This window comes from Sturnus vulgaris, chromosome 16 (genome assembly GCF_052056855.1).
Source record: "Sturnus vulgaris isolate bStuVul1 chromosome 16, bStuVul1.hap1, whole genome shotgun sequence".
Taxonomy (NCBI): domain Eukaryota; kingdom Metazoa; phylum Chordata; class Aves; order Passeriformes; family Sturnidae; genus Sturnus; species Sturnus vulgaris.
In genome coordinates this window covers 7081474-7092077 of record NC_142258.1, presented here as the reverse complement: position 1 = coordinate 7092077, position 10604 = coordinate 7081474, and the positions used below count along the sequence as shown (strand labels likewise).

General features: G+C 41.2%; 1 protein-coding gene across 1 annotated transcript; it reads left to right on the top strand.

Moving 5' to 3' along the window:
* Window positions 1-716: 716 nt before the first annotated feature.
* SMIM10L3 (small integral membrane protein 10 like 3) lies at window positions 717-8842 on the top strand. Its single transcript, XM_014891624.2, has 2 exons — window positions 717-976; window positions 2468-8842. The coding sequence occupies exons 1-2, from the start codon at window positions 791-793 to the stop codon at window positions 2486-2488; spliced, it is 207 nt and encodes a 68-aa protein (XP_014747110.1). The 5' UTR covers window positions 717-790; the 3' UTR covers window positions 2489-8842.
* Window positions 8843-10604: the final 1762 nt, after the last annotated feature.

The following is a 10604-nucleotide window of genomic DNA, read 5'->3' as shown; positions in this document are numbered from 1 at the left end:
GAGAAAATTCCTCCATGTGAGCGAGGTGAGGCCCTGGCACAGGTTGCCCAGAGAAGCCGTGGCTGCCTCAGCCCCTGGCAGTGTCCAAGGCCAGGTTGGATCAGCCTGTGACAGTGGAAGGTGACCCTGCCCATGGCAGGGGGTGGAACTGGGTGGCCTGAAAGGTCCTTCCAACCCAAACCATTCCGTGATTCCACGACATGCATGCCCCGTGCAGGTGTCACTGAGCAGGCTGGAGAGCACACCTGGGTCACGCCCTCACAAAATGGTTGAATCACGGTAACCCAGGGGAGGTTAAAGCCAGGTATCAGTAGAAGGCTCTTCCCCAAGAGAGTGGGGCTGGAACAGACTCCCCAGGGGAGTGGTGACAGCAGCAAACCTGACAAGAGTTCCAGCAGTGTCCGGACAACGCCCTTAGGCACATAGCGAGACTCGGGGAATGCCCTATGCCCGGCCAGGAGCGGGACTCGCAGATCGCTGCGGTAACCCCGGAACTTCCCCGTACGCTCCCCACACGAGGCCCGGGGCCGGGCCGAGGGGCGGGGCGGCGGCGCGTGAGGGCGGTCCGGGAGGGCGGGGCCGGTACCGGCCTTACGTCAACGGCCCGCGCGCCCCGCCCCGCCCTCCTCTCGCGCATGCGCAGCGAGAAGAGCCGCGCGCTGCGGCAGCCCGGCCCGCGCACGCGCAGTGCTGACGCCCGGCCGCGCGCCCCGCCCGGCGGGCACGCGCAGCGCGGGGAGGCGGCGGCGGCGCCCGGGCGCGGCGCGGCCGCGGGAGCGGGGGCGGGTTTATGGCGGCGGCTCTGTCCGCTCTCGCTGCCAGGCTCTCCCAGTCGGCCGCGGCCAGGTCCTACGGTGTGTTCTGCAAGGGGCTCACTAGGACCCTCCTCATCTTCTTCGACCTGGCCTGGAAGCTCCGCATCAACTTCCCCTACCTCTACATCGTCGCCTCCATGATGCTCAACGTGCGGCTGCAGGTGGGCGGGGGCGGCGGGGTTGGGGCGGGCTCGTGTCCCGGTGTCACCGGCCGGGCCCGGGGCGGTTCGCAACCGCTGCCCCGAATAACGGCAGAGCGCGCCCGGACGAGTGCCGGGCGGGGGCCGTCCCCTGCCCTGTGTCACCCGGGCAGTGTCCCTGGGGTTGTGCACGGATGCAGCCCCGGAGCCTTGCCCTTGCCGGTGCCAGCTGCGAGTGTCCCGCTGTGCTGCTTGTTCTGCGTGTTACCAGCAAACGTGACACTTTCCTGTTCCTTTTCCTAAGCCATTTTTGACTTAAATGCTGGGAGTAAATTGTGAATATGTGCACTTTGATAGCACAGTCCTGACATCTTGTAAGAAGCGAAAAAACAATTTCCTTCATCATTTTATTGGGTTTTTTTGAAATCAAGAACAGTTGCAGCATGGAAAATGCAGACAGTTTTAAATAGGAATGTTATTGCATGAAAAAGATGGTTCAGATTTGATTTGTATCTCTCCTGTTTTGAGCCTGTTTCTACAAAACGTGGAACTCTGTAACACATCTTTGACCTGTTGTGGGGTTGAAGTTTCGTTGTTTTTGTGATGAAATGAAAGATTTACTTTTAACTTGCAACAGAAGCAGGCTGTGCACTGTCACTACAAACATCTGTTCTAGCCAAGAATTAGACACTTTCTCCTTGTAAACATAGCTGTAATGGAAGTTTTGACATCTGGCCAGTGGCCAAGGGTTGAAAAACAAGTCTGGTGGGAGTTTGTTACTTGTAAAAGATAATTTTAAATGGGAAGAGATCAAAATGTGGCGTCTCCTATTTTTGTTTTTGGGATTTGCCCTACAATTCCGAAGCTTGAAAATGAGCCAGATGGCCAGGAGTTGCACACGTAGCCTAGTAACCCTGGTAGCTGAAAAAGCCTTGTCTTTGCTCGTTATCGGTGTTGGTACAGAATGGTTCTCCTGGAACACCACCAGCTTGTTCTTTGTGCTACAGCTGATACCTAACTGTGCTGGGGCAGCCAGTCTGACCAGTTCCCTCCGGGAAGCTGTTCGTCCTACATTGTTGATTTCCAGTGCTGTGTGTCTGATTTCAGTTTGCACTTCTGTTTACAGGAGGATTACTTTAATATTAACTTTCATGTTAAGCCTCTAATCAGTCCCAGCCTGTGTTTTTATTGGTTAAGGGAAACGCTGCTGTTACACAGCAGATCTCTCTGGCTGCTCATTTGCTGACTCACTTTCATGCCTGTCACCAAAAGAGAACTTGTAGCAGATTAAACTGAAACTACAGAAGGGCAGCTGGTGTTTGAGCATACTTCCTACCCCTCTGGATGTGCTCAAGCAGCCTGTAGGAAGACTTGTCTGTTGGGACAACTATTACTTTCTATAGCTGGGTTATTCTTAATGTGAAAGATTTTAAATTATTTTTTGTTCAATACACTGGGAATCAGGAAGCTGGGGTATCAGTGTAGTAACTTCCTGCATTTTTTTCTCTTTAGGTCCATATTGAGATCCATTGACTTGTGACTGGCTGTGCTGCTTCTGCTGTATGCTGCAACTAGAGTCAGTCACACTTCAAATCCAGCCTGTTGTGAAGCAGCAAAGCTGTGCTCGTGTGCTCTAGGACTATGAAGAAAGAAGATTTTACCCAGAAACGAGTATGTGACAATGGCCCAGATCATAACAATCCAGCAGCTCATCTGACACACGTGCATTCCATGTTGGACAGTTCTCAAAATCATAATAGCAGTTTACAAGAATTATATAACACCAGGAATTGTTCTCTCTTTAATACTATACCTCCGTCTTCTTCTGTTGGCAAGGAAATGCCTCTGAGTTTCAGTGAATCAGCAGGGACGAACTCAAGTGCAGCTGCTCCTTGGAAGGATTCATTTCATCCATATTTTTCTTCTGGGAAAGACAGTCTCGATAGGGCTTCTCACTGCATTGGTGGCATTTCAGTAACAGGATGGCTGGAAGAAGCTTGTAGCATTTCTGGAGACTTCAGCTCGTGCTGCCCAGGAGACAACAACTTTGTATGTTTTGCACAATTCTGGCTGGGAAATTTGCGGTATAATAAAAACCTGTGGCTTCCGGGATTAGAAATGAGCAGTAGTAAAGAGAATGAATTGCAGTTTGTATTTTTTAAAGCATTGGAGCTTGGTGGACTCCCTGATCCCTGTTCTAATCCAGTTGCCTCTCTGAACAACTCTGCTATGGGACTCTCAAACAAGCAGAAACCATGGTTTTTTCTTTGTTGCTTAAACCTTGTATCTTCAGAGCAAACACCTGGATATGAGCAAATGCTTTTGAATATACAATATGTGACTAATAATTTTCACATCACACAGCTAGTAATCTCTGTGCTAGCTTTTGCACTAGCAGATCTCTGGTATGCAGTGAAGGTAAAAAAAGTGCTCAGATTTTAATAACTACTATTTTTAATATTAGCAGAAAATAAGAGAGACAAGGTTACAGTTGAGGTTTTAGTGAGCATTAGATAGCTGAAGTAAAAACAATAGTTATATAATTGCTAGTTAAACTGGCTGTTGGAAGAATAGGGACTTTTGTTTTTGGTAAGGAATAGCTGCATCTGACTGTGAAGAACTTAATAATCTTCAGACTCTGGGACTTCTGCAGGTCTGCTGTTAACACTAAACTACAACCCAATTTGATTAGCACAGATCCTTTGTTTTCTATAGAATTTGTATTAGTGGAGTGTTCTGGCTACTACTATTTATACTCATTTCCAATGAAACTTGTTTCTTGTAGAATTGAATTCCTGCTCTGAATCCAACAGCAACTAATGTATCAGTCCTTAGAACACTTTGAACTGGAAAGCTGTTGGGAGGTGATCTTCAACACAGGATCATTCTCAGCAGCATTCTTTTCCAAGGATGGTACTGCTTGAATTTAACAATACCTTGTGAGCTTTATTGTGCTACAATAGACACTGTAAACAACTTTCTAAACCAGTTTTTTTTTTTTCCTTTGAAAATTGCTGAAATACAGTAATAACTTCTGGGCCTATTGACTTTGGCTTTGGGACAGGCTTCTGACAATGAAGTTTGTCAAAGAATGGGGCAAGAATGCTGAAATCCCTAGAGCTGCTGGTGAATAGAATTTTGAGGAATAGGCTCCTGTTGACACTTCAGTGGAGGAACTCATTGTGTAGTAGGTCAAACTTTGAACTCAATGTCTAAAATTCTCAGAAGGGGCATTGTTGCAGGTCAGCTTAATATGCTATAACGGCTCACATAAAGAAACAGGTATTGGTGTGTGGGTTAGGATGCATTTTCAGCTTCCCCTTGACTCTGACTTAAAAGTGAGGACTTAATGTGGAGTAAAGCCATGGCAGTGATTCACACACTAGGTGGTATCCTTTTTGCCAGCTGGTCTTGCTTTATCTTGGAAAGAGGAAATTATGTTGTATTTAGTTTGAACTGAACTTACCTGGAAAGCCAGTAGAGTTTCCAGTGTGGTGGTTATTGGACTGTTAACACACGAGTAGAGAAGTCCTTGATTATGAAGATAAGATGCTGGTTATCAGTCTTAGGGAGAGAAGTGTTGAAATTTTTAATCTTGAGTGCTGAGAATAAGATATATTAGTTTTTAAATGATATGTTGTGTTTTCATGATCCCTATTGGCTGATTCTTTCTTTTGGATGGTAAACGAGATGAAAAGCCACTTACTTTAATTTAGAAAATAACTTTTCCCTGGTGTGCATTTAAATGATTAACTTTTAGACTTTTGACCATGCAATTACCTGTTACAAAGTAACCAAAAGCCCCAAAATAATACTGGATTATGTATTTTAAGTAATTACTGTGACAGCAACAGTTCCCTCTTAGTCAAGCTATTCACTCTCATCTCCACTGCTGGAACTTACCAGCCTTGTGTGAGTGGTATTAACATAATTTAACATGTGGTGTTGCAGAGGTTCAAGATTCCTGAAGCGATGTGGATCTGACATCCCAGAACACCAGAAACAAAGACACTTCTCCAAATGTCTGTGGCTTGGAGTTACGGTGTTAAGCTGCTGTCTGCCTGTATCTTGACCCAAAAAAACACTTGGCAGAGCTGAAAGCAGAGGAATGAAGGCAGGGAGGGGTTGGAGCCTGTTGGAGACTTGATTGCTAAAGACAACGTTGTGCAACTTCATCTTAATCTCTCTATGCAGCTCCATAGGTACAGCCATACCCTGTATGGTGAGCCTTACCTTAAGATGTGCATGAACACAGTCCTGCACCCAAAACTTGAGTGCTTGGACCTCATGTACAAAGGATTAATTGGCACAGCTGTACCTGCAGTTGTTACTTGAGACTTTGTTTGTGCAGCTGACTGATTTGGCCTGGAACATTCTCTGCTGTATGTCATTTGGGAACTACATGTTTTGGGAACCATAGTTCTATACAAGATTGTCAGGTTAATAGGCAAGAGGAGTAACTAAAGGCATAAAAACATCAATTCATTTTTACTGCACCCTTTTTTCATGGTGATTTCAAAGAAGGGGGGAAATGAAACATGAGAGACACCACCAATAAACTAGAACTTAAATGTGTGTACAGCAGAGTGCCAAGGGTTTTCTAATTGACAAGCCAATGGAGGAGGAGATCTTGAAATACTGAATTGTGTTACATATCACAGTCCAGCTAATTCAGTCCTGTTTTAAGCAAAGTCTTGTTTGAGTGTGTGGCCTTTCATCACTTAGTGCAGGATCACTTTAAATACAATATATCTAAGTGAAATGATGGATGTTTGTTGTGTATTACATGTATATTGAATATAAGATACAAAGAATACTTAAATAAGTGGATTTAATCGATTTTAAGATAGTTTATGTACCTTGCCTTGAATTTTATTGCTTGAAACTTAAAAGGGTAATTTTAACTTGAACATTCCTTCTGAAATTCAAATAAAGGATAGTTTGGTATGTTAAAATCTCATGTAATATACTGCACTTTAAGCCTGGGGAGGCCATGGATTGAAAGTGCTGTTCTTGCACTAACAGAACTGCCTGCCCTGACAGACAATTTTTAAATGGCTTTTCCTGTCTAGAGGGAGAATAGGGAACCTGAAGGATGGCATCCATCCTTTGAAAATATAGATAAATCTAACACTACATGGTTTAGGTTGTTGTTCTCCTCTTACAGATGTTTTGATATTAACTCATCTCAAAAGCTGGAAGGTGTCTTGGCCAAGAGCCAGTTTGTGTGGAGTTCCATGGCTTCACTATGTCCAATGTAGAAACTTTCCTGAGTTTATGTGCTATTAGGGCTGTCTCAGATGATTATTGTAGTACAGAAAAATAACAGTCTTAGTAGGGGTAAGGGACCTTTATACTCAACCAGGAGTTGCCTTTGTATTTCTGTATTTTTGTCTTTCATCCTTCTCTAGAAAGAAGTTACTTCTAAGCAAAATGTCAGGGTTTTACTAAACAATTTGTGCTATCTAAAATTGCATTGATTAGCGTCTGGATCCTTCCTGCACTACATAGCAAAGTTTTATTTCTGCCATTAGAAAAGAAATAAGAAAATGCTCAATATTTAGACAATTTCCTAGTAGTTACACTTGAGTGAAAATTTACTATATGGTGTACTGCTTTGAAAAGAAAATATACTTTTAAATGTGTGTGCACAGAGCTCTGCATGCAGATGAAGTGTTTTACCACAGTATGACGTTGGGATGCTTATTTACTTTCTGACATTGCAGTGCTAAATGCAGTAGAGATGGTGGTGTTACTTCTCCGTGTGGTTTTAGCCAGTGCAATCTTGGCAATTGTGTGTCTGCATCATCCTGCACAGGGGACAGTTCTAGCTGTAGACATTTTTTAGCCTTTTGCTTTTTCAGTGTTGAGTTTGGTTTTGCTGTTGTTTGAGGTTGGGTGGTTTGTTGTTTGTGGTTTATTTCTCTCTTTTAAAAAAATTCTTATTAGGGCTAAAAGACAGCACTTTCTTAAACTTGCCAAAGTTTGCTTCCTTTCTTCTTCTCTCCACCTTTGCCCCTTATAGGTATACACATTTAATTTTTGGAAGAAGCAAGCCTGTATGTACTCTTCTAATATCTAGTCTTATTTTCAGGCTGCTCCTTTTGTTTTTATGGTCATGCACATATTTCTCTCCCTGTAATTTCTCAGCATAAGCATATGCTGATATTTTGTTCCACCTCAGAAACACTGTCCTGTAATTAATTATACACACCAAATTGACAGAAACCATGTAGAGATGTAAGAGTCCATAGTCTCTCATTAGGGTGTATGACAGGTGGTTTAACTGACAGAGCAATATGTAGTCAATGTGACATATTTCTGCTTTTTTCTTCTTCAAAACAGCTGCTTTAATTAACATCCAATATTTAATTTGATTATGTGGTATCTCTGACAGCTGAGAATTGCAGCTGCAATTTGGGGCTTACAAAATACATTAAGATTAGAACTTAGAGTAACTTTTCAAAAAAATTAAAGAGCGCATTCACATGAATATTTTAAAACCTTTTTCTCCCCCCTAAGAGTGCACAGAATAAAATGTGTTCTGCCACTTGTTTCTGTGATGCACAGCCAGTAATTAGGGGTGGGAGGAGAACCCTTTTTAGACTGCAGAGCCTCTAATACTCAAGGAAGAGCTGCACTTGATAGAACTTTAAAATAAACCAAATGTTGCCTATTAAAATACTGATATTTATGATCAACTTTCATACTTAAATTACAAGGTCATAGATATCAATCTCCTGACAGTGTGAAAATGAGAATAATAAACACAGAAGTGCTAGAATAATGCTATCCTTTACCAGCCTGCACTGGTAAAAGCAAATCCTATTGTATTTTGAAATTAATCCTCTACTGCATCCCAAAATCTCCATTATCTTAATCTTTTTGGAAATAGCGATACAAGTTTCAGACTAAGATGGATATTTCATTATTAATGACGAAATAAATTTAAAAGCTAAAACATCTTAGAAAAAGACCAGAGGGACTTTCCACAAAGAAAATCTGCCTTGAAAAGGTCCATTTTATTTGTGTGATCTCTATATATGTATAGTCTGTTTTGCAAATTCCTTCTTTATGGAAGATTGCTATAAACTTGATAACAAAAGTGGTCAAAACCCAAACTTGCAAAAAGTATCAGTGTTTAATTTTATGTTTGTAGTCAATTTTAGCTATTATAAAACATAATTCCTAAATGTAATTTAAGATTTTGTTCTTAAAAGTAGGGAAATTGAATATTTAGTGCCTGATTCATCACTTGAAGTTGAGTGAAACCATTTATTGAAAATGGGTTCTCCTGCCTGATGGTGACTAATTTTCAATGCTGATACTCAATACTTCCTGTAAACTGTGATGTCATCTCTGCACACTTTTAGTCTATGGCCTTGGTCTTTGGCCCTATTTTTTTTAAATTCTTGTTATTTTTTTATTGCAATGTGGGAGGTGAAGAAGGCTGGCACAAACCATTTATTTTTTTTGTTCCAGAGAAATATGTTTACAACTTTGTATGTATTTTAAAAATGTATTGTGACACTTTTAACTTGGGAGAGAAGTTTTCCATAGCAGACTTGAAATCTGAACTTTGGAATATCGGGAGTGCTCCCCAGGCTGCCAGAAGCTGTTGACTGTGGAGCTGCTCACTCACACCACAGGAGGGAGTTCCACATCAGTCTTTGGAGTGTTTTCAGTTATGGCATTGTTAGTACATCTTAGTACAGTGCATTTCAGTTTGCCTTGTCTTATGGTTTGTCACTTGCAAGTAGGTTAATGTACAAAATCAATACACAGCGGTAATGTATTGTAACTGTTTACAATTGAACTCAGAGTACCAATGGATGGGTTTTGTCAAGCTATTTAAAAAGAGAAATAAAAATCTTTTTTAAAAGACAAGAGGTCGTTTTGGTGCTTCTCATTCAAATTTTTCACTGTATAAATTGCATAGATGTACTTGAAGAGACTGTGTTTCTGACAATGTGAAGTCAGGCGTGTTTTTTTCAGAGGTACAATTTGAGAGATGTGTTTACAGAAACCAACCAAATGAGAATAAAAGGACTTAATGCTTATACCTGATCTTGGGAACCTGGTATTTGAACTCAAGGCTAGTTTAGTGATTTTAGCCACCAGTATTCAGTAATGAGCATTCTTTTTACACACATTTTTTTAGTGAGAAGCCTTAACAAGCCAGTTATTTTCAATGTAGTTCCAAAGTATTTCCTAACTAACTTGCTCCAGTCTTACAGCACAGCTTCATTTTAAAAGGGAAAGCAAACCATGGTGAATACATGTAATGGCCACAGCAATTCTTGCATCATCCAGGATAAACATTGCTGGGTGCTTCTCTGCACAATCACCATGATATTAACAGATAATGCTAGACCTTTTGTTTTTTGCTGAATGAAATATTCCCATTAAAGGAGTAGAATAAACATCCTCTGCTTAATGTTGAGCACTAAAAAACATATTAAAACAGAAGCCACTCACCCTTCAGAGATCTCTCTTCTGAAAGCTATCAGGTGACTTTTTGATTCTAGACTTAAAAAATTTAGATCTTCTTTGGTCTGGAGAGTCCCTTGCTGCCACAAGTGGTAGTTTTGAGGAAGAATGTCATTACTATGGGCTGTATTCTGAAAAGAACTGGTATTGGTAACCCTGAAGAAAAGGCTGATACTCTGACCACAAAATTAATGGGTACAATTTTTTGTAATGATGAATGCTGAGATCATATTGTCCTTCAAAGCGAGCATTTAAACAGAAAAGAGAGAGGACAAAACTGAATATAATAAATCTAATAAAGTTCTGCAAAGTTTTGGCATCTGGTTAGACCTCCATGGCTGAGAAAGTGCTATCAGTGCTCCCTGCACATCACTGTAGGTTCCTCATGGCTTTTTGTATGGACCATCCTGAAATAGTAAATTGTAACCTTTGTCCACCAATATTCCAGCCACCCGCTGTGACAGTGATGTGATGCAGTCTTAATTGCTCATGTTGTCATCACTTTCAGATGGTTTATCAGTAGTTTTACATACATTTATATAATTGGGAATGATACCTGCAATGGGAAATATTAAGGAATTCTGAATACGTTTGCAAATAAATTCAGAAATAGACGTGCTACTCTGTGCATATCCAGATCTCTTCCTACTAGGATCTGAAATGCTTTGAAGCCGGATTTAAGTTGGTGGCCTATGACTCTGTGGTAGTCTCTTTGTTCATCTCATACTGTAAAATTCTCTAAGAGTAACTCATCTCTACAGGAGCCCAAATTTCCTCTCTGCAAATCTGAGATTGCCAGAGGAACCTCTTACCAATTTACACTCATCACATTTATCTCTTCAGTATGTTTCTTGGCTCTTGCTTTTTCTGGCAGATATTACAGCAACTTAGAATTTAAAACCCCCAAAACTTTAAACCAAACACAAGTATCAAAGATTCTGCTGAGGATATTCACATTTCTTAGAGAGATGATTTTTAAAAAGAGGATGGAGTGCTTTATCTGACATTTAAAAAAAAAAGTACTGGATGGGGTTGTTGTTATCAAGAACTGTGGCATGTTTGTAAAGTGCAATTGCAGTCTTGAACGTTAGGAAGTGCTTTGTCTATTTGTTATCACAAGTATTTTTTAGACATATCAAAATACTCCTTTATTTATCTT

Excerpts from the sequence above, each read along its gene's own strand:
- SMIM10L3 (XM_014891624.2), top strand. The coding sequence starts at position 791 with ATGGCGGCGGCTCTGTCCGCTCTCGCTGCCAGGCTCTCCCAGTCGGCC. Across the intron at positions 977-2,467 it reads TGCTCAACGTGCGGCTGCAG|GTCCATATTGAGATCCATTG; the intron begins GTGGGCGGGGGC and ends TTTTCTCTTTAG.